Source organism: Oryzias melastigma, unplaced genomic scaffold (assembly GCF_002922805.2).
Source record: "Oryzias melastigma strain HK-1 unplaced genomic scaffold, ASM292280v2 sc00216, whole genome shotgun sequence".
In the NCBI taxonomy this organism is placed as follows: Eukaryota; Metazoa; Chordata; class Actinopteri; order Beloniformes; family Adrianichthyidae; genus Oryzias; species Oryzias melastigma.
In genome coordinates, this window is record NW_023416882.1 from 406455 (window position 1) to 430285 (window position 23831).

General features: G+C 47.0%; 1 protein-coding gene across 5 annotated transcripts in view; it reads right to left on the bottom strand.

The window, feature by feature from the left end:
* Window positions 1-228: 228 nt before the first annotated feature.
* Window positions 229-23831, bottom strand: part of arhgap32b (Rho GTPase activating protein 32b) — a 95639-nt gene continuing 72036 nt past the window's right edge. For 4 of the 5 annotated variants that reach the window (XM_024263821.2, XM_024263820.2, XM_024263825.2 and 1 more), the window contains 15 exons: window positions 23338-23419; window positions 20791-20841; window positions 20345-20419; window positions 12604-12753; window positions 12362-12464; window positions 11969-12113; window positions 11548-11630; window positions 9947-10054; window positions 9729-9874; window positions 9455-9656; window positions 9205-9350; window positions 8830-8904; window positions 7987-8730; window positions 7329-7771; window positions 229-2953 (listed from right to left, as the gene is read on the bottom strand). In XM_024263821.2, the coding sequence (XP_024119589.1) occupies window positions 908-2953; window positions 7329-7771; window positions 7987-8730; window positions 8830-8904; window positions 9205-9350; window positions 9455-9656; window positions 9729-9874; window positions 9947-10054; window positions 11548-11630; window positions 11969-12113; window positions 12362-12464; window positions 12604-12753; window positions 20345-20419; window positions 20791-20841; window positions 23338-23419 (4599 nt within the window). In that variant the 3' untranslated portion in view covers window positions 229-907. The remainder of the gene's footprint in view (window positions 2954-7328; window positions 7772-7986; window positions 8731-8829; window positions 8905-9204; window positions 9351-9454; window positions 9657-9728; window positions 9875-9946; window positions 10055-11547; window positions 11631-11968; window positions 12114-12361; window positions 12465-12603; window positions 12754-20344; window positions 20420-20790; window positions 20842-23337; window positions 23420-23831) is intronic. The other variant, XM_036210735.1, reaches the window with a different exon arrangement.

Below are 23831 nucleotides of genomic sequence, written 5' to 3' on the forward strand. Positions count from 1 at the left end.
TCAGCAGAGAACAGGGCGATAGGGACAAGAGAACTGGTGATATCTGGAAAAGCAGGAGCTTTATTGTCCTGAGGGACTTTCAGCATCACTTAAACATCACATGGTTCTAAAGCCTCCAAAGCTGCTGGATGTCAGAAACATGGAAGGAAAGTTACCAGCAAACTGCTGAGGAAGACTTTGAATTTGATGCTAACGAGCAGACACAAACAGACCTGCAGCAGCACCTCCTTCAGCGTGTTTGAGGACTCAGATTCAGCTTTATTCAGTTAGTCCAGTTCCTGCAAGTAACACCAATCAAAAACAAAAAACCCAGGAAAAATAAAAGAACATATTTTTTTGAAGCATCAACATTCATTCACATCCCAGTCTTTACCCCCCATGTGCAAGGACGGCCCCCCCAGTCTTTGGTCCCTGCTCTACGAAGGAGCCTGCAGATACAGTGACGCTCCACCAGAGGTCGCTGTACCGGCGTACGGTTACCTGAAAATGGCACAGCTGCAGACAGCATGAGACTTGTCAGAGGTGCGAGTGAAGCTCCTCCCCCTTTCACCTGGTTGTGCTGGAACATTCAGAATCTTCTGCAGAGACATGCATTTCTAAAATGCAGAGATCAGTCCTGCACCTCACCTTAACAAAAAACTAAAATTCCCTTTTTACTAGTGATTCTGTTTGTATACAGATATACACATTTGTATATATAGTATGTAAGGTTTACATTTTCAGTCATATACATTTATCAGCGGCTGTTCTTTCCTTTCAGGTACATTCGGTACTTTTTACAAAAGTCTTAGAATATTCTTTACAATTCATCAAAAATACAGAGAAGCAAAACTCTGGGTGTTGTGACAGTCCGCTGACCCGCAGAGGCTGTAGGGTCGGAGCTCCGCCCCCTCCGGCCGGACTCTCCTCACTCGGTGCGGACCTCCGCCTCTGGCCTCTGCATGGCCAGCTCGCTCTGGATGAAGGCGCCCTGTCCCAGTGCTGTGGAGTAGGCTCTGCCGCCGTGGCTGCCGGGGGGGGCCGGGTGAGAGCCTGCGTGTTTCTGCGGGGGGGCCTGAGGCTGAGGTGCTGGGTGGAAGTCGTCCAGGTTGTCGTAGTGGGACTGCGCAGGTTTACTGCTAGGTTTCTGGTGGTCTCTGTCCGGGTCTGGCTGGTCCTCCCGGGTGCAGTGGGACCGCTCCGCTTTGGAGCGGGCCGCATCGTCTGCACTGTGGTGTCCGCCGGACTTTGCTTTGACCTGGTCAGATTCCGGCCCCTCGTACCGCGGCTGCAGGTTCCTCTTGCTGGGGTACTCCTGCCGGTATTTGGACCGGCCGTCTCCTCTGTCCCGGGCCTCGTGCCGGACGCTCTCCTGCTGGTGGGGAAGACTGTGGCTCAGGAAGGCAGGAACAGAGTGAGAGGGCGGGCATTTCTTTGGAATGCTTGTCTTGGAAAGAGCGTCCGACTTGTCTGGGCCGTGCCGGTCCGTGTCGAAGTACACCAGGACATCGGGGTCGGATGCCATGTGTCTGCTGGCGTAGCGGCCCTCCTTGTTTTCGGCTGCAGCCAGCATAGCTTTGCCGGGGTCCGATTTACTCCGTAGATGCACGCCGTCGTAGGGTGACATGTCTGCGGGGGTGCACAGCCCCACGTTGTCGTACTGCGAGAGGACCAGACCTTTCACCTTTAGTCTGGCCCTCCCCTCTCTGCGGATGGAGTGAAATCGGAGACTCTCCGCCTCTTCGGGATCCCAAGCGTGGTAGGTGGAGGCTTCTTTGCTCCCGTGAGCCGGCGGGATGTCTCTGCTGACAAAGCTATGCTCTTTTCCGGGAGGAATGACGTAGTTAGACAGGTAGTGGTACCCGGTGGTCTTTCCACTGGGACGCCCGGGAGCAGCCCCCCCCTCCCGGCCTCCGTAGGCGTGGCAGTGCCTGACTCGGATGGTGCCGTAGGGGTCTATGTCGTAGTAGGGGAACTCCAGTGGGCTGGAGCCGTAGTACGGGCTGTAGCGGTACTGGACCCGGCCGTTCTCGAAGTACGGCTGGAGCTGAGTGACGTGGTAGTCGGTTTGGGAGGACTGCGGGGGGGGCTGCGGGTAGGGCTTGCAGGAGTACACGGGGCGGTGGTAGAAGAACATGTCGTCGTCCGGGGGAACCTCGGTCCTGTGGATGGGTACGGAGTGAATGGTGGAGGGGGCGTGAAGGGAGTGCACCCTGCGGATGGTGGGGTAGCCCTGGGTTCTGTCGTGGCTGTAGCCCGGGTGTCCCGGTCCTGGAGACACATACACCCCTCGGGGGGTTCCTCTCAGCTTGATGGAGTGGTGGTAGGACCTGGGGCCCAGCGTGCTGTAGCGGTTATCGATCCGAGCGCTGTAGGGGACCTGGCATGGGTGGGGGGTGACGCTGTCGGGTCTGTAGTGGTACGGAACGGGCTGCGGGCCCCTCGCCACAGGCCTCTGGTGGTAGTATGTTCCCCCAGCAGGCTCTGTGAAGATGGGCTCTCCCTTATGGTACAGGTAGGCTGGGGGGTGCGTGGACGACTTGCGAGGAGAAAGAGGACAGTGGGGCAGAGGTTCACCCCCATGGGGGGCCGGGGGGCCCTCATCAAGCATGTGGTAGGAAACCTCACTGTGGCTGAGAGCAGCCGTGGCCAGTTTGCTGTCCATGGTGCGGATGGGGGGGGGCGGAGGCGGATCCTTCTGCTTGATGGTGTCGGTGCACGGCTGCACCGGCTTGATGGCCTCCCAGGGCTTTTCAACGGGTTCAGCGGAGGTGGGGGCGATTCTCGCGCTGGCTTTCGACAGATGAGGCTGGGGGTGGACCTGGGGGTGGGGGTGCGTCAGTGGGGGGGGCTGCTTGTGAGCTTGGCTGTGCTGCTGCTGAGGCAGTGAGACAGCAGGCTTTTTGGCTTTCGGAGGTGGGGGGTCAGGTAACTTCGGAAGGGTTTTGGGGGGAGTGGGCTCCTCTGGTCGGACCTGCAGGGAAAACCGAAAAAACAAAACTTTACAACAAGTTAACACTAAAAGTTAGTAAAGACAGCAGAAAAAAATCAGCTGAGCGAGCGGGAGATCTTAACAATGAGGTATATGGGCTAGCGATGCTACGCTAGCCTGTTATTATCCAAGATACGTAAAGAGCGACGCCATATTGGATAGGGCAGTAAACAATGAGATAGGGCAGGGGTCGGCAACCTGCGGCTCCGGAGCCGCATGCGGCTCTTTAAGCACTGCCTAGTGGCTCACTGGTGCTTTTTCAAAAATGTTTGAAAATTATAAAAAATGCTGGAGGAAAATATATTTTTTGTTTTAATACGATTTCTGTTGGAGGACAAACATGACACAAACATCCTTTACGTTTTCCAGTTGTTGTGAGATGAGTGTAGATGCTTCCACGCCGGCTGAGTCAGCGCGCAATCAAGCGCACACCCTCAATGAAAAGTCAATGCAAACATGCGCACACCAGACTTCCTGGCCCATGCGTCTGGAGCGCACGTGAGCGCACGTTGCTACATGGGTTTTTAAGTCGGGTCGCGAGCTCCACGTACAAATCGGCACGCATTGAGCGCGCTGAATCTTCAATCTTCAAGATTTCCACGCACAGTCGCAGCAGCTCAGAGCTGTGACCAATCAAGGAGCCGGATTTGGGAGCTGCTTGTGGGCGGAGTCTGCTTCAAAGGACAGAAGTGCCAAACGTGATCAGGAAGGAGAAATTAATCATTACGGTTTGTGTCCGGTCAGGTTAATATGACACCAAGATGGACATTTTAAAAAGACAGAGTTGTGAAAACGGAAAGATTTGGGGGATTTTCACAGCTTTTACTTTTTGCTCCGAGGTTCTTCCTGTTGTAGATGCAGATGAGCGCTAATGAACAGTAAAAATACAATAGAAGATTAATCTCCTCCCCGACGCGCACCGCACGCGGCCGATGTGTGAGCACCTGCCACTGGCTGCGTGCGGTGCGTTCAAGAATGCGGTCTACGCCGGCTTCTGAACGCACGCTCAGCAGGTGGTATCCACACCGGAGCAGCGCGGTCACGCACGCAGTGGCGGGGAGGAGATTCTTCTTCTATTCTTCTTCTACTGTTCATTAGCGCTCATCTGCCACCTACAACAGGAAGAACCTCGGAGCAAAAAGTAAAAGCGGTGAAAATCCCCCAAATCTTTCTGAAGACTTTTGTTTTCACAACTCTGTCCTTTTAAATGTCTGACTTATAAACCTGGTCAGCAAGTGCGTTCATCCTCCCTCCAGACTTGGAGGCCAGGAATTCTGGTGTGCGCGTGTTTATACCGACTATTCATTGAAAGTGTGCACTTGATTGGGCGCCGACGCGGCCAGTGTGGAAGCACCTTAAAGGTGCACGTTACATTTTTGTGATTTTTTTCAAATCCTCAAAATAAAATGACATCAAAAATCGTATTTCTTTATTGCATTTCTTTAATTTCATCAAAGCAATGAAACAAACTGTAATTCATTCATATTGTAGTGATGGTCTCAGAGACGCTGGGCTTGCTGTCGGTCTGGCAGAGCTAGGAATTGTGGGTTACCCATTCTTTTGCCTGTCTGACTGGAATTGGATTTAAGTTTGGGTTTTCCTCAATGTGTTTTGTTGTCTGACTGTTGAACATTTGTTGGCATTTATGATTTTGTCCTGTTATGTTTGAATGAGGGAGAGACTGATGACGACCCCCTCTCCTTGTGTCATTGAGGAATGTCAAAACAAATGCTTGTATGTTCATTATGAGGCTATTCAGCTTTTGTTAGCTGATTTGTTACTGCTACTCCTCTCTAACTTGTCATGAAACCAAGTTCCAGTCTTACATGACGTGAGGACACGCAGCAGGAGAAATAAACATTCAATCACGGATGTTCATGATGTCGTTATCTATTACGTCACATTGATAGTAGGCTGCTTCATATACACATTCTCCATGTGTTGCCTTCATTGTAAGACTTATATAAGGCATTTTAATTCATGCGGCTCCAGACATATTTGTTTTTTATTTTTTTGGTCCAAAGTGGCTCTTTCAACATTTTGGGTTGCCGACCCCTGAGATAGGGCTTAGCACAGACAGCAAAACGACCAGAAAATTCTTCATTTTAGTCCAGTTTTCAAAGGAAAAAACTCTGATCATAACAAAAATAATGATTTTTGTGATTTATTTATGCAGAACTATATAATGCCTGGATTTTAAAGGCAATTCGGACACGATTCTCTCTACTTTTCTAGTTTACTTTTCTTTAGTCAAAATCGAATCAATACGAACATTTTTACAACACTTAATTATGACTAGACTGTGTTTTGATGGAGAAAATGTGGATGGTTTATTAAAAAAATAAATTTAAACATGTTCTTTTGTTCGAAATTGTTCGACCACAATGCATTATGGTCTATATTTGCTAATCTAGTGAGCATCAATGCACGCTAGTTTATCGCAAAGACTTCTGGAAAATTTCTAGTGCACTCGATTTTGGAATTAGTAGATTCGGACAGCACTAGTAAATGGAGAACGCTCTATGTAGGGATTAGGGGGGCAATTTGGACATAACTCTAGATTTACACAAACTCTTAGCCTCCTCGGTCGTGTTTATAACTGAGTCGGTGTGCAGTCGACATCGCTGCAGACCGCTTGCGCCCATTTTATTTGGGCTGGTTGGGGCCCACTGGGAAAGGTGCCCCCGGTTGAGCCAGTCCAGGGGGCCCCGTGGACAAGAGAGCGGGCACAGTGAGCCCTTGACCCCGGGGTTACAGCTCCGATGCGAGCGCCGCAGTCTTTACATAACTTTAAAAGTGCGAGAGGAAATCCGACTGCAGGCGTACACATCCGTTTTGTTTGGTTCAAATTTTGCAGGACAACGCAGCTGATCCACGGCAAATAAGGAGGGGATTAGCGTGAATGTTTGTGAGTTTGGAGTTTTGTGAGGTCGGCAGCAGAGTCTGTAGCTGTAGCCAACCTGCAGCTAATATGAACCGTCAGCTGCAGCTAGCACGCCCCCGCATCGCACCTGCACTGTGACGCTAGCTGTGCGAGTCCAGTAGTTCCCAAACCCCGGGCTGCGGACCGGCACCAGTCTGTGGGTTACTTGGTACCGGGCCGCAGACAGAAAAATAATAAATATATGCACTGACTTAGATGATTCTGTTTAGTTTATTTTCTAAACCTGAAGGAAGTTTTATTTGGCAAAACTTCCAGATTCTGTTCACAACATCCATCTTGGTCGTATGACTTAAAGCAGCTAACTAGTGTGGTTAACTAGATTGCTAAGCGACTAGATAAAAGCTAAATACAAAAACAAACAATAAAAGAAGAACCTTCGAGTTCAGAGAACAATAAAGCTGCTGATTAAAGACAAAACTGAGGTTTCCTCTCATGTAGTAGAAGCTGCTCTGCAGCGACAGACTCTCGACTGTTTCAGATAATGACATCACGAGTCACGGTGGATTCACGTTTATATTCAATTTTGAAAATATCAGTTTTCCAACAATTGTGTCATTTTATTTTGCTTTATTTATCCATCACATCTTAAAAGTCAGATGCAGCTGGAGCTAGCGTCTGGTTGTTAGCCTCCACTTTGACGTTAAAGGAAAAATCTTCATCACAAAGTTAAATTCAATTTAATTAAATAAAATTTCTAATTTGTGGAAACTTGTAAAAAAGACATTTGAGAAATTTCCTAAAGCAAGGCTGAATTATGTAGGCATCCGTAGAAAAAGGCAGAAACTTGAGCAAAGAAAATGTTCCTTTGTGTTGAAAAAATCCCCAATAAATGAAGATTTATGTAAAGACAAAATATGATTCATCTTTTTGTCCTGAAAGAGAATCTGAGCCTGGATTTATGTTAAAATTGAATTATATGGGGGGAAAAAATCATGTGACGTTTCCTTTATGGAAAGTTTTCAACTCAGAAACGACTTCTACAAATCACAACTTTGTTTCAATGAATCTTCATCATCTGCATCAAAAATATCAACAAATTTTAAGGTTTTTTAAACTAAATTTCTTGTAGTAACATTTTATTTTGAAATAAGATTGTCAGAAACTGTAAACGTATAAATACCAACTTTAGCCCCGTTCAGACGGTCTGTGAGAGTATTGTCCAACTTAACCCTCTGGAACCCAGAACCTAAATTTACTTTTGTATTTTCAATTTGAAAGACTACCTGCTGCTTATTTGGTATCATTTTTATCAGCACAACCTCTCCTATGTGACACTACCTTCATTTTGTCCTTTTTTCATGTTAGATTTACACACTAGACATAAAATTATCCAGAAACAGAAAATTCCGTCTGGAGAAATGGGAGTCATTTTGATGTGGAAACCCCCAAAAAGTTCAGAGAAAACCTGTTTACCTCAGGAATGGGTGGGGCCAACACGGTGCTGATGGGAGTGGCTTCCAGGTCTGGTCCTGGGACGGTCCGCTGGTTTAGGCCGGTCTTGGCTGGAGACGTCAGGCTGGTTGATGTGGACACTGCTGGGTTGGAGTCGGCGTCCGGCTGGCGTTGAGGCTCGGCTGCTGGCCGGCTGGGCTTTTCTGGTTTGACTGGAAGACTCGGGGTGGGGGGGTGGAACGAGGCGGGAGCCACCGTGCTGACGGGTGGGGGTGCCGGGTCCTTCTGTGGCTGCGGGAGGGACGCGGGTTGGGGGGCCTCCGAGGGCCGGGGCTGAGGCTGACTGCAGACCAGCTGGGTCGACTCAGCAAACATGAGGGCGGGGTTTTTAGGAGGGGGAGGAGCTACAGGGCTGAGGGAGCAGGAGGGGGGCTCTGAGGAGGCGGAGTCTGGAGGTGGGACTCCTATCAGGGACACAGAAACAAGACGGGATGCAGATGAGCAACGGGCAGACGGAGGAGCGGTTACAGTGCGTGCAGAGAGCCACAGGGGGGCAGCAAAGAGCCGCGTTCTGGCAGACCAGGAGGGACCGGTTTGGAGAAACGTTTACAGGCTCTTCACCTCAGTGCATCAGAAACAGGTCAGGGTGCGTGGGTGGGGGTGTGGGGGTGTGTCTTACCTCTCTGCTCCTGCCGGCTGGTGGCCGGTGGCGGTCCGTCCTCGTTCCTGCCGTCTGCCGACTCGAAGGCGGCCAGCTTGGCCTGCAGCTCCACCTGGAAGGCTTCGCTCAGGGACGGCTCCGCCCCCCTTAGCAGCAGGCTGCCCACCACAGGGGGCGGGTCTTTGACAGCAGGAGGAGGGGCAGACAGCGGTTCAGGCGTCTCCGAGGAGGGGGGCTCTGAGAGGGGAAACGAGGTCAAACTGGGGGTCTTTGAACATTTGATGGGGGAGACGGCCTGTGTGGGTTTCTCCGTGTAGGAGAAGGAAGATGTCAGCCTCCTACTCTCCGTCTTCTCCCCATCAGAGCGGCCGCGGTCGGCGGTGAGGCTGCTGAGGGGGGGCGCAGACAGCAGGTTGGAGCTGCCGGGGCTCCTCTTGGAGGAGGGGCCCTCTGCAGCAGGCGAGTCGTCGGCGGGGAAGGCAAAGGAGCCGTCGGGGCCGCTGCACTGGAAGGACATGGGGTCAAAGTCCAGGGAAGCCATGCCGATGTCTGGCGGGCTGAGGTCCACGTCTTCGCCCGCCGAGCGCGGCGGCGAGATGAGCGCCGGCACACAGATGGGCCCGTCGTCGCTGTCCTCGCCGGCGTCCATGTTATCGTAGGAGTTGCAGTGCTGCTGGGTATCCAGCAGCTCGCCGTTAAAGGACGCGGACAGGGCGTCGCTGCTGGAGCGGGGCCGGCGAGGACGAAACACCTTAGACTCCCCTGAGAAAGGAACAAAAAAAATTCACTCCGAGTGTGTGTGTGTGTGTGGGGGGGGGGCACAGAGCGACTCCGCCCAGGAGCTGTTCAGAGGAAACATACCTTCAACGTTGTGCATAGAGCTCAGGGACTCCTCGCTTTTAGCCGATCTCAGCGTCACCGTGTCTCCTCTACCTCCTAAACACAACACACATCAGACAGAAGTAAGCCAACATCCCATCATGCAACACTTCTGCAGGAACATGGTAGCCAAAAACCACAGGCTTATGAGGAACAGGAACGTGAAGATCCTAGAACGTTCTTTTAGGAAACACAAACTCCTGACTTAAGTTTGTTTCTACAAACTCAGATCTTTCCCTCGGCTGACAATGTGTCAGAATATTCCCTCGGGTCGTAGTTTGCCCACCCCTGGTCTAAAGTAAGAGGGAGTGACTCCTGTCTCGGGCGTCTGAAGCGAGTGCTGCAGCCGGGACTCACCTGCCAGGGCCATGGCCTTCAGCTCATTGGGCTCACTGGGGTTGCGCTGCAGTTTGCGCTTTGACATGGAGGAGGACTTGCCCAGGTTGAAGAAGGAGCGCCAGCTCCCAACAGGAGACTTCTTGGATTTAACAGGAGGCCTTTTCCTTTAACACAAAGCAGCTTTTTCATCTACTGGGAAATCCGGATTACACAGAAATCTTTTCAGCTTTTGAGTGGAAGGGGACCAGCAAGAAGTGGAAGGACCAACCTCTCGGTGGGGAACTCGATGACGGTGTGAAACTTGCCCTGCAGGGCGGCAGGACCCTCCCCCACCTCGATGTACTTGCTGTCTTCGGTGACAGGAGAGTTGATCTGAGCCTGGGTCCTGGCCTGGGCCTCCTCCAGGCTCAGCAGCTTCGTGGAGGGAGACGACACCAGCAGCGACTTGGGCCGGGACAGAGAGTTGTGACCTGAACGGAGAGCAAAGCTGGTGAAGGTGAAGCTCACCTGACGCCGTGAACCACCCCCACCGCCCTCAGTACCTGTGCCTTCTCTAATCAGGGAGCTGAGCTTAGTGCTGAAGAGCACATCCACGTGGTTGAGGATGAACTCCACCACCACCGACTGGATCCGGACCTCCATGAAGGCGGCCGTGCCGCTGAAGCACGCGGACTCGATCTGTTTGGATCTGAGACAAAAACCAGAGGATGACCCCCATCCTCTGATAGCACGTTAGGGTTGAAACAGGAAGACGCCTCACCTGAGCAGGTTGGGCGCCCAGACAATGGCCAGGTTCTTGGTGTGCATGTTTGTGATGTAGCTGAAGGCTGCCAGGTGGGACAGGTGTCTCATCAGGAACTCTAGAGTCCTGAGAACCACGAGAAAGAGGAGATTGACAGGAGAACAGCTACAGTTACCTGTGCAGTGGATCAGTGCTGCATCACAGCCTGAGCTGTCTGTAGACATGAACAGATTGTGTAGGAATTCCTGCCTGAAATCTTAATGTGCCTTTCATTGGTTACATGGTCTTTAGCACAGCGGGAAGCTGCATCATAACAACAGTGGTACTGAATGAATTTAGAATGTCTGGTGAGCACCTACAGTAGAAGAAATGAATAGTTGATCCTTTGCTGATTTTGTACGTTTTCCCACCTAAGAAGAAACTGACAGTGTCACCTTAATGAAGGGTGTCAAACTCAATCGTACAGGGGGTCGAAATCCAAAACACACCTTAGGTCGCGGGCCGAACAGGATAAACATTTATTGGACACTCTAGAACTACATTTTATTATGGTTTTAAAACTTTAAAACCATAACTTTTTAACTGAATTTTGAACTAGATATATAGAATTACCTGTGATAATGCTAGTGTGAATGCTGTAAGCTGAATTTGGCCGCTGAAAATGCTAGTGCTGATAGATGAAAATGCAGAAATTGACAGCTGATAACGATGAACCTGAGAGCCAGCTAAAATATTAGATATTAAATGCCAAAGTAGCCTTAAAAAACAAATAAAAATAACTTAGGGATTCCAAAACAGCTAGTGTGTTGCTGATAAAATAGCTAAACTTTAAAATAGCCTAAAAACAGAATAAAAGGCAAAATTAGCCAAAACAGCTAGCGTGAAAATATTAGCCTAACTCCAAAACAGCCTAAAAAACTTAGAAAAATAAATAAATTAGCCAAAACGGCTAGCATGTAGCTGAAATATTAGCTTCATTCCAAAACAGCCAAAAAAACTAAAAAAAAAGCCTAAATTAGCCAAAACAGTTAGCATGTAGCTGACATATTAGCTAAACTCAAAAAGTCTAAAAAATCTTAATAAAGGCAAAATAGTCTAAAAAGCTAGCATAATGCCCATTTATAAAACTTTTTAAACATAATTATGAATAATAAAAATGCAGGAATATTATTCCAGAATAAATCTATTTAAACCTTAAATTACTTTCAATAGTTTACTCTCTATAAAAATAAATTTAGTCAAGCTTATACAAGTTAGAAATAAGTGCAAGATAACATCGAGTCATTAATAACAATAAAATAAAATGATCTGGAGGGCCGGTAGAATTACCTTGACTTTGACATGTGGTTAATTTGAACAGTAAAAAGTACTCTGGGTTCTAATGGAACTCTTGATTCTACGTGGTAAACCTGGTTCTACGTGGAACCCTGAGTTTTATGTGGAACTCCAGTTCTAGTTCTGAGGACATCTCAGCAGAAACATTAGAAAGAACCTTCTGCTCATAGCTGACCAAAACAAAGCCCAGCTGAGACCCCTGAATCATTCCTTTCTGTGCACGTCAACAAAGTCTACATTTCAGCAGAATCACACACATGCAGGGGCTGTGCCCCCGCACTGACCTGTAATGAGGAGGGGGGAGCTGCTGGATGACATCATGGATTTTGATGAGCCTCTCCTCGTCTGTTGCTGCGGACACAGCCTCCTGTCCCGTGAAAACAAACACAGTCAGATGAAGACTGAATCAAACTGAAGCCTGCGGCTGCACTGAGGATCCAGCCGTTAAGCCCCGCCTCCTTCCTGCCGCCTTAGCAACCAGGAAACATTTACTGCATCCTTGGGGACGTCCATGTGGAGAGGCTTTTCTCTGGGCTGGTGGGTTCTAACAGAGCTGTGAGCAAAGTTGATCAACTACAGGAAATATGATTAAAACTGACGGTGATGAAGATGAGAGTAAATCTGGAGAATCTCCACTTTAAAGCGAGCGACGGGATACATGAGCACATGAAAACAGGCGGGTGGAGGAGCAAAAGCTTCACCTACAGAGAATTTCTCATACAGCTGGTAGGTGAGGAGGGGGTTGGGCAGCTCTCTGAAGTACAGCTTACACAGGGAGCCCACACAGTGGATGTCCTGGATGTACACGTCTTTGGTCAGGTCGGGGATCTGCTCCGAGTCGAACTCGTGCCTGATGGAGGAGAGCCGGCAGAGCGACAATCATGGACACAAAGAAGAAACTTTTCCTTCAAAGCAAAGCTTGAGACAGAGAAATCCAGGATCTTTCCTCACGTCTGTGTGGAGCAACAACAACCACAACAAGTGAAAAAGGCTGAAATATTGACAAGTTGTATTCAAGAATACTATTACTTTGTCACCCCCCCACCCGAACACATTCCCCTGTTAGAGTCACAGAAGGGTCTGCGACGGCGTCCTCACCGCAGCTTCTGGATGTTCGAGGCGATGCCAGAGAGGCGGTAGATGCCGTCCACCACGCCGTGCTTCTCGATGAACTCCGTGCAGCTCTTGAGGACCTGGGGCACTGGCGAGGCAAACGCACAGCAGGTCAGCAGGTCTGAGAAGCTCAGAACCATTTCAGGAAAGACTTCAACAGGAATGTGCGTCAGAGCTGGATGAAGTCTTTCCCTTCTCCTAGAGGTTGGAGAGCATCATGGACTCACCATCGTGTCCAGAGTTCAGGAGGTGTTCTCCCAGGTCGCAGCCGAACACCCTCTCCCTGAGGATGCCCCTCTGCTTCAGCTTCTGCTTGGAGGGCCTGGACTTCATGAAGGAGCGCAAGAAGGTGATCAGCTTCCCGTGTTTTTTAGATACTGGGAGGGAGGGGCAGAAAAAAGTAGATATGTTAGAGTTCTCACAGATCTATCAGTGTTATGAAGGTCCAGAGAAGCTGATCCCACTGAATTCTGCAAACGCCTGCTGCCACAGGGTTCACTGTGGGCTCAGAGTCTTCACACATGGCAGGACGTACTCCTTTCTCCATGAGGACCAATCCCCAACTTTTCATCCCAGCCAGCTTTCCACCAACACCTCCTGTCTGACTGGAAGGCCTGAGGCTTCCTAACAGCATTTCCTTCAGAAGAATGCATGAATGGTGGATGGTGCAGCTGCTGCTCCACCCACTGTGGGGGCATCAGTGTCCTGACAACCCCCCAGGTGTTGGACATGGCTGCACAGCTGGGACGATGCAAACCCTCACAAGTCTCCATTACACATTTGCGCAAAACTTTATCAAAATCTTAGGAATTTTGAAAAAGAGTTTTGTAATGACACAGTTTCCATTAAATCATAATTATGCAATAAATCACAAACCAACTCACACGATAATATGGTGATGGATGAGAACAAGTACTTTTTTTTATTTGATTCACTAGAAGAGAGCATTTTGGTGACGTCACAGCAGTGCTGTGCGCGCCCCACGTGCGCTTGTCCATTGACAGTAGCAGATGCACATGAGAAGCCTGTTCTGTGGTAATTAAAAAAATAACCACTCAAACAAGTAAGCAGCCGGACTCATTTCCTTTTGAAAACACGACAAGATCTATGGCGTTAAATATCCGCCATAAGTCCCCCATGAGTGTTTATCAAAGTCCAAAAGTGTTGGTAAAACCTCTTCTCCACATTCGTGAAACCTCTTCTTCAAACAACCTCTTCCTTAACAATCTTTTTTGAGTTATAAAAAATGGGAACATCAAAAATTATTTGTTTTACTACTGTAATTTAGAAATTGATAAGTCAATAAAGCAGTTCTTTTCCCTCTTTTCCTTTTTAGCTTTAATCTGAAAAACGAATGACAAACGTGTATTTCTGGGTTTTGCTCTTTTTCCTTCAATGTTGAGTTTCACACGAGCGCAGGAGAAGCTCCAAATGCACAGTCCTCTGTGAGGGGGCGAACTACTTTTAAGGGCGTAAGAATATTTTCACTTTTGCGAGTTTGATATGTGCGCGTGGGGGACTTATGGCGGAAATTTAACACAATGAGCCACTTCTAACCAAGAAGCACACTTAATTCTAAAAAAGTGTCTTCATTGCAGTTTTGGGAAAAATGACAATTTCGAAAAACCACCTCCTCTAAGCACAAAAAATGTGTTCAATAAATGTGATTATTTTCAAAATTGTGGTGTTTCCATTCAGAGTTAATGGAAATGCAGCTACAGATCCAGGATCAGGCTCTGATCTAAACTCTAGTTCAGGTTACATTCCTAAGTTTGGAACAGTTTCTACAAAATAAAAGCGTGTTTAAAGCAGGGGTGTCCAAATCCAGGCCTTAAAGGCTGGTGTCCTACATGTTTTTAAAACAAACTTTCCACTGAAGCTCCTTATTAGCAGCACACCTGATCCAGGTGATCAACAGCGGATAAGGCGGGGTTTCTGGAAAACCAGCAGGAGGCTGGTTGACAACCCTGTACAAAAACTCTCCAACTGCACTTCCTCTGATAACACAAGGAGTGGGCGAGACTGTTGGCACAGAGGAACCCCACCCCCTCTTCCCATCACCCATAATTGAGAGCTCTCTGTTTACACTCTCACACCCCCAACATCAGAAAGACCATTGGAGAGATCGTCCCTGGTTCTGGACGTCAGACACTCTGACACACCACTGCAGCTGCTCCACAACAACAGAGCAGTGAGCACCACGACCCCCGCCTGCACAGAGGGGCTGCAGACGGAGCCGTCAATGCCTCGTTGTTTCCTCTGTCGAAGCGGGACGGGTCACACAGGCCCCCGTGCACAACGCCAAACTTATTCCAGCTTCTTCTGTTGGTGCTGAAGGGATCGGACACCAGTCCAGATGTCTGTTCCTGCAGCTCCACGGTTGGCATGGAGACCATCTAAGGGGGCGGGGCACAGAACTACTGACAGAATGGTGCCAGTTTCTGAGGGCTCCTGCATGTTAGCAGGTTAAGGAAATAACATTAAAGCAATAAATCTGCATATTTCCGGTCCCTTCTTACACTTCAAAAACAGAATGAATTGGTTTTATTTTGCTCAACTTATTTTTGCTGGAAAAAGTTGCAATAAACGTATTTTCTAAAAACTGTTTCTTTTTATGTAAATAAAATTCAGATAAATCTCATGGCTGATTCTTTGGAGGAAACAAGCAGAATGGCACCAAACAGCAGCTGGACACAAAACTCTGCTCCATCACAGAACGAGGCAGACATGACGAAGAATCTCACCACCTGCTGGGAGCTCCCGTTCCTGCCGCGGGAGACGGTTCAAACGTCCACAGATGACGTCACCGGGGTTTCACCATCAGCACGTGCTTTCAGACCGAGGACGTTCAAAACCCACTACGAATCCCGAATCCCACGTAGTGTGGAATTCCACTCACAGCGTCAGATGAGCGCAGGCACGCGCACCCTCTGAAGAGCCGAAATTTATGTTACCGCCGTCTCATGACACCGGAAACGTCAATCCAAACGAGGAGAAGGAGGCGGCGGCCGCTCTTCTCCGTCTTCACCGCGGACTGAGGCTCGGAGTTTCGCGTCAGCGCCGGGCTACCACGGTGCCTTCAGGAAGGCTCGTTCATGTGACGACTGCGCTTAACCTCGACCTTCCGTTTTAAAACTGCGTTTTATCTAATGTTTTTAGCAGATCCGAACACATCCAGATCGAACGGAGTCTGGTAAACACCAGATGCATGTATTACAGACTGTTTTCTCTGTTCTGTTAAAAACCAAAGCCTTCAACTCACTGCGAATAATTCAGTGAAACACAAATGTCAAACAGCAATTGAAGGCAGCAATGGAGATAAATTCTGATGCCACCAGAGAGAAGAACTTTGAACCAACAAGCACGCGGACAGGCCGATAAACATGTAGCCAAATCAGAGTCATAAAGATTTGAAACTCAAATAAAAACAACGTGAAAAACTCAAGCGGAAATATTGGCGTTAAGCCAAATAATAATAAAATAAAGTGTATGTAACTTTCTGCAGTTTTAATATAACAGTTATTTTCAGCTTAAAATATTCAGTTTTCAAGTTTCAAAACACAAAATTTCTCTGTTTTCACTTTTACATCTTTTTCCGGTTTCAAATTTGAAAATTTCAGGTTTAAAAGTTTTGTTCCTGTTCTGGCGTGTGGGGGCGGGACCAATCAAACATGATGGACCAATCGAAATTGATGAAGGTAGTAACCTCAGTCCTGGTGACTTTGATTGGTCCTTCGTGTTAGCCCCGCCCCCACACGCCAAAACGGGGCGAAAGTTTAAAACCTAAAACTTTAAGATCATAATAGTGAAAGTGATAAAAAGATTTAAACTGAAACTTTGAAACTAAAAACAGAAAAGTTGAAGTTGAAAGTAATTAAGTCTATATTAGAATGGCCAAAAGTTTCAGACACTTTTTTTTTTTTTTTTAAGAGTCAGTATTTCAGGCTTGAAATTTTCAATTTATTTTATTTAGGTTTCAAATCTTTATGACCCCTATTGGCTCCATAGTTCAACAGACGGACAAGGCTTAAACTCAAAAGTCAGCTATCTCTATTTTTGTCTCCAGAAAGTAAAGATGCACACTGTAAAGTTTCATATTACAGGAATGTTGGGAAAAAAATTCTGTGGATCAGCTTTTAACCCTTTAACACCCGAGATGTCTCTGGTGATGATTAAATAACACACATTCTTTAACATAGCACACCTTTTTAATTGTTAACACGATCTATGCAATTCCAGCAGATTCTGAAGCAGAGAAAAGCTGCTTGCAAGTTGATTTTCTCTTCTTCAGAATTGAGTTATGGTAAGTCAAAGAACATTAACAATTGAGCTAAAAATCTGATGCCATAAATCACTTGCATTATTGAGTTTCCTAAACTTTTCAAGTTTAAAAACTGCCTCAAACTTTCTGCCTCCGTGAGCTTCAAGACGAGTCATCTTTGCACTGTCTCCACTAAACAACAGTTTCTTTTTTTTTGCACGTAGTCTCATTTTCTACAACAGCTCGATTTAGTTCTTTAGGCCAAACCAGAGGACAAAAGGTCAGAAAAAAGCTTCTTTCCTTCGCTTTCAAGCAGAAAATATTAAATCCATGACCTGGTCTTCTTCCAAATAAGGCTGCTTTGTTCTGGATGAAGAACCACGCAGCAGATATTTTACTTAGACATTAATAATTTACTTTTGTTCTGGGATGTGGAATGTTTATCACGCCATTAAATGCAAAGCGTTTCCTTCAGGAGCAGAGCGAAACACCGGAAAAACCCACGACTGAGCATGAAGACAGAGTGAACTTCTCTGTTTATAGAACCTTGTTTGTGTTGAGGCTTTGAGAAGCTGTTCAGCATAAAGGAGGGGACCCCAGCAGTCACTCAGTTCAGAGGATGGAAGCAGAACACGATCCTGGTTTCACAGGGACAGTTCTTATGGGACATAAACTGGGTCAGTGCAGTCTCAACTTTAGCAGATCTGAACATTAACATTATAAAAAAAAAAAAATCATAAAAAGTGGCCAAAAACTCAAAAGTTTGAGATATTTTTAAAAATGTAGAGCATCCCACTGCCTAAAAACACATTTCCTCAACGGTTTTCTTCAGTATGCTTTCAGTGAAACGTCTAGACAAGCGGTGTCGAACATACAGCCTGCGGGTCACATCCGGCCCGCCAGACAGTTCAATCTGACCCATTCATGAAGAGAAAGAAATATAAGTATGTTGAGAAAAAAACCAAGTGTCTAGCCCATTCCTGTGGCGAGTTATAGTTCTATAAAGAAATGCACAATTCCACCACTAGGGGAAACAAAGGAAAAGAAATACCGACATAACAAGAAGAGATCAAGAAATAAACGGCGTTTATTTGCAAGCACGTGCCACATCTGGGTAAGATGCAGTTTAGTTGCATACCAGCCGAACCGCTGTTAAGTTGCTATCAAGAAAATATCAGGTGTGACACCACAATTACCACAATGTCATTGTTAAAAAGATAATAATAACTAGATATATGGGATTACCTGCGTTAATGCAAGTGTGAATTCTGACCAAAACACTAGAAACATGTCTAAATTAGTCAAAAACATTTAGCATGTTGCTAAAGTAAAAGCTAAATGCCCAATCAACCTAAAAGCCTGTAGTTGCTGAACTTTTTAAAGTGTGAATAATGTCTGTAGCTGAAAGTTTGCTGAAGCTCACAAGTTTCAAAGTGCAAAAAGTTTTTGAAGAATTTCAATATTTCTCATTCATTTCCTATGAGGCATATTTTGCTCAATATTTCAAAAACTATAAAGTTTATAGATATCAAAAGTACAAGTAGTAATGTCCTGAACGAGCTGAACATTTTGATACAAAGATTACTGAAAGTGTGATTGCGTTTTCACAAGCTGAAAAATGTGCAGAAATGTGCAAAAGAATCACTACAGCGTGAATGCTTTACAGTGATTAAGCTACTAGGTTGTTTGAGACATTTTTTCCAACTGAGAAAAAAACAAAAAATCTACAGATAAGAAGTTGACCATAGGTTATTGTTATTATGTTACTGGTCCGGCCCACTTGAGATCCGACGGGTTGAATCAAACTGATTTAGACACTCCTGGTCTAGACCGAGCAGCTGAGGAGCAGAGAGCCGTGATAACACGACCTGAATGACAGACTCTTCGGACAGTTCTGCTTCACATGAGCAGCTGTTGTCTGCGCTCACAGCTGCGCAGACCTCCACTTCCTGAATATCACCAGCAGCTGCGCCCGGGCCAGAGTCATCAGCCTACATCCCTGTCTAAAGTCAGCAGAACCTCCCCAGAGACTCCAACCCGGACAGCCTCTGCCAAAATCCTTTCTGTGAGACAATGATCAGCTTTTTATCCAAAGCAGGCCTCCAGTCATTCATGGAGGATTTTACCAGATGACTGCTTCCGTCCAGCCCCGACTTCAGCAGATCTGCATCCAGCAGAGGTTTGTGGGAAAAGAATGGATCTGGCAGAGCCGGGACAATTTCCAGCGCCGCGTGGCTTCCTGCAGGAATTTGCTCTTTCAGTCGCCATGGAGAAGCAGACGGAGACTCAAACTCCTGCAGGACAAAGTTCGGTGCTCTGCAGATGGGTTTACAGGCCCCTCCATTGTAAAAGGATTAAATAAATCAAGGCCAGAGAGTCCTGGCACCACAGCGCTTCTGCAGCTGCTTTTCAGCTTCAAGCAAACAGACCCAAACAAAGCTGGCCCTCACAGATTGATGGAGCAGAGCGCGGCTGCAGGAACCGCCTCTGCACAGCTCTGCACAGCTTCAGGGGCCAACACTCGCTCCTCATAACCATCCTCTGCACACAAACACTGTCTCAGCAGAAGGGGAGGGGCTTGCAGGTAGGCCCCGCGGGAGCACACATGTGGACAAACGTAAACCACTTTATGATAAATGAAGCTACAGCAGTTTCCTAAACTTGACAAACACAACAGAAGACATTTTTGTAAGCTAGTCCATCACAGAGAGGAAACATCATACAGAAGGTGATGAAAATACGGAGGGCCACGAACGCATCACTAGAGGGTTCACGGGGTTCTCTGCAGAGTGAGGAAGAGAGAAGTTCCCAGACAGAGTTCAGACGGAAGGGAAGAGGAGGACGTCTAGTAGGGATGTAACGGTTCAGTTAATCCACGATTTGATCCAACTGTTTTCCACTAACAGAAACATTTCAAAACAAATAAACAATGATACATAATACTGGAATGATCAAAAATCCTTTCGTACTCGTTTCAGGTTGTGCTCCCGTTGTGACACACCATTCCACAGCTGCTCAACTCAAGCTTGTGCACTCGCCCGCGCTCACACTTGGAGCAAATAACTGTTCATGCGCAGCTTGACGAGAATAAAAGATAGAGCTAAAGAGTTAATAAAAAATAGCACGGCTACCGGGACGGAGTCAGGAGGGAAACAGTCGCAAAGCTGAGTAGTCACCCATGACTGTTGTCACGGTAGGTTGGTCAAAGTTACAGTGAAGTTGCAGGGTGAGCAAAAAATCTCGGCTTTGAACAGCACACCAGCCAGTCTGCTATGCTCACACTCACAGGCACACACGCACACAGACATATAGGCGCGGTCACCCTCACATGCACGCTCACACTCACTGGTGCACACACTCACAAGCGCGCACACAGACACAGGTGTGCACACACTCACAGGCGTGCACACACTCACAGGCGTGCACACACTCACAGGTGCGTATACACGATCACAGACACACACACACTCACAGGTGTGCAACAGTAACACAGCAAGTCTCCGTGGATAAATGTCATTAACTCTGTATTTTTTTTTAATTTAGGCACAGGTCATGATAAAACATTTTTTTCACTTCGTGGAACGATGAACATGTTTGTGAGTTTGAATCACTTTTTTTTACCAATTCATAAAGAATCGTTACATCCTTACGTTTGAGGTTTTTTTAAGGGGGTGGGGTACAGGGCACACCAGAAGGCTTTTGTCTACCTGAACTCAGGTTGTAGTGGTTTAGCGGATCGGCCACCCATGAACTGTCCTGCATTACACTCTCCATCTCCAAGTCTGCATGCAGGGACAGACGGACCGGGACGTGGACGATGGATGGATGATGAATGGATGGAGGAAGAAAAGCAGGTCAAGTTACAGAAACAGAGCAATGTGGGACTAACATTTAAGAGGTTTATAGTGTAAAAATGTTTTCTAAGGAAAAAGTAACCTTACATTTTCCTAAATGAAGCTGAATTTTCAGAATAGAACATCAGAATTAAGAACATGAAACCACATTAAAAAACATAATCCTGCTACTGATCATGTCAGGTCAGTTGTCCTGCTCCAGTCTTAACTCTGCAGCCAGGATCGGTGGAGGGACGTGAACAGGTGTGTGCATGTGTGAGGATGACAGCAGGCGCTGAGGTGCAAATACCAACACGCACAGGGGGGGAAGAGACTCCAGGAAGCAGGCTGCAGGCCCGGGCAGGGGGGGGCTGAGGCACATGAGTTACACAGAAACAAACCAGTCAATCACATGCAGAGATGACACATCACAGTGCAGTCAAACAGCAGCAGCACCATGCCTCCACCTCATCAAACACACAGCTGTTGTGGTGTTTGGGGGGTGCAGAGGAAACTCAGCAGAGGAGAGCGAGAGATGACGCCTGGAGGAAGAGGATGGTGAAGATGCTGAGGCATGACCACATGTGGGCTCATCTCTAATAACAGCAGTGGTGAGTAAGGGTGGGGGGAAGGGGGGTTCTTCCAGTTAGTCTGATGTCAGAGCATCTGATGATTCACCACACTCAATGTGAGCTGAGGGGGGGCGTGTCCGTGCACCGCGTTCCTCCTAAACCTTTGCTCCATAGTATCAAAGTCGTGCAGATTTATGCTTCAACAAAGTGGTTTAGATTCGACTCATGAAGAAGTCAACCATGAGCGAGGAGCTGCAAGAGTCAACCATCTACGTCAGGGGTGTCCAAACCAAGGGCTCAAGGGCCATCATCCTGCATGTTTTCCAACCAACCTGCCATTACTGCTGCCACAAACAAATTTTTTAATAGTCGACTTATCACCGATTATTTTTTCCCATTAGTCGACTAATCGGGTAATCTTAGCTTTAAACCAACTAAAAATTAGATAAATAGCATTACTTGTGATTATGCTAGTGTGATCGCTGCAAGCTGACTTTGGCCGCTGAAGATGATACCTGAAGATGCTGAAATTGATAGAGAACGCTGTAGCAGATAGCTAAAAACTGTGAAGCTGAAAAATTAGCTAAATGCCAAATTAGCCTTAAAAAATGAAAAAAATGCCTAAATTAGCCAAAACAGCTAGCATGTCGCTGAAATATTAGCTAAAGTTCAAAGTAGTCGAAAAAATCCTTTATAAATTCCAAAATAGTCCAAAAAGCTAGTATAATGCCAATATGACCTTTAATTTTACTACACTCCATATAACATATTACTCCATACATTATAAAATAACGACTAATCGACTATCAAATTGGTCGTTGACTATTTTAACAAACGATTAGTTGTCGAGATTCGATTAGTCGTTGATTAGTCGACTAATCGTGGCAAATCTACCTGCCATTATTAGCATTAGTTATTGGCCAAACACACCTGATCCAGGTAATCAGCAGCAGATAAGACAGGATTTCTGGAAAACCAGCAGGAGGTTGGAAACCCCCAGGCCTGGATTTGGACACCCCTGATCTATGCTAAAAATGGACAAAAGGAGAAACCATCTAAAGTACAAATGAGAGAAAGGAAAGTATGGCGTTATTTATTAGTCAAAACTCCACGCAGAAAAAAAGACATCTCCACACGTGCATCAAACATTCCACGCAGTCAATTCCGATCCCCGCCAACGCTTTCTGCTTCTGCGCACTCGTGTTTAATCCTCCCGCGACCACAAAAAGTCATCGCGTGTGAGAGACTGTCTCCTTTCACGTGAGCTGATCCCTTGGACACGAGTGATGCGTGCACGCTGGCAGAATCTCAGCAAATCTCTCATTTTGTCAGGTGCGCTCGCGGTGCAACTTTCTGTGCACGGGTATAAAATGATTTTTGACTATTGGGGGCGGAGACAGAGACAGGGATGAGGGGGTTCTCCATATTCACGGAGGTCTACGGTCCCTAACCCCCGCTAACACTGTATTTCTAAAGTCTTAGCTGTTCTTTAAAGTCAGATATGTCACCGTCTCAAAAATGTTCCGGCATGGCAGGTAGGCTACACCCTTCTCTGCAAACGTAAGCTTCCTGTCTATGTGGGTTTAGAGGGCGTCGTCATCAAAATAGAATTATAATCGATACCTAGCCCTAATGGAGATGTCTTATTTCTGATTGGAGTTCTGAATAATAAATAAGGCCGTAGGAAAGCCGCATTAACTAATGAGTGACACGGACCGGAGGGTTGCTGGTTCAAGTCCCAGGACCAGCAGGATTTTTCTTAAACAGAACATATCTCCTTCATGTCTGCCAAACTGCCTTTGAACAAGGCCGTTGATGCTAAATGCTCCAGGACCAGCTGATCCAAAGCGGCATCAGACACACGAACAGGCTCTGAAAGTGACCCAAACTCTCGGGTGGTTCTGGGAGGTGCAGGACATGATCGAGCTTTTCCAAACGGGAATGCCACGGCATCTGAGAGCAGCAAAGAGTAAAGCCAACAGCAGCTGCTGCCCTGAGCACAGGGAGAACCCAGCACCTGCTGGTCTAAAGGTTCTTCTGTGCTTTTCAGAGTTCTACCCAGCAAATCATCAAGCGCCTCGTCTGTCACCCTCTGGTGTTCATCAAAAGCCCAGGACTTGTCAGAAAAATCTGTCATAACGTCTCTGTGCAGCATCTTAAGCCAAGCTCAGAGGAGAATAGAGTCTTCATAGATAAAGTAACTGATCTACACACAAACACGCAGTCGGTCAGAGTCAGAGCGGCGGCCGGGTCAGGGAGACACGAGTGGTCATCACAAAGATAGACGGGTAGTACCTGCTTTTGGAACGGCGTTGGTCATGGACTGTGGGACTTTGTCGTTGATGAGCTCCACACACTCGCTGGGGAAGAAGCCCACCTGGAGAGGAAGAGCACACAAACACTGATGTGCTAATCGGGTCGAGACTGTTGAAACGCTCTGCTGCTTTTCTGTAGCTTCTTCTACATTTGTGTTGAAGATGTCTGATCTGCCGCTCTCCGTGTTGGTCTTTTCTCCTTTCAGTTTATCCCACAGCGAGTCGTCTACCTTCACCTATCCCCGTCTTCTGCATCCTCTACTCCAGGAGTGTCAAACTCATTTTGGTTCACATTCAACCCATCTGATCAAGTGGGCCGGACCAGTACCATAATAGCAAAAAATGCCTAAACCAACCTAGTAGCTTAATCACCTGTTATTACTTTTTTTTACTATAATTATTTTTTGATCTGTTGTCATGCCAATATTTCTTTTCCTTAGCCCCCCCTAGTGGCAGAATGGCACATTGCGGTTA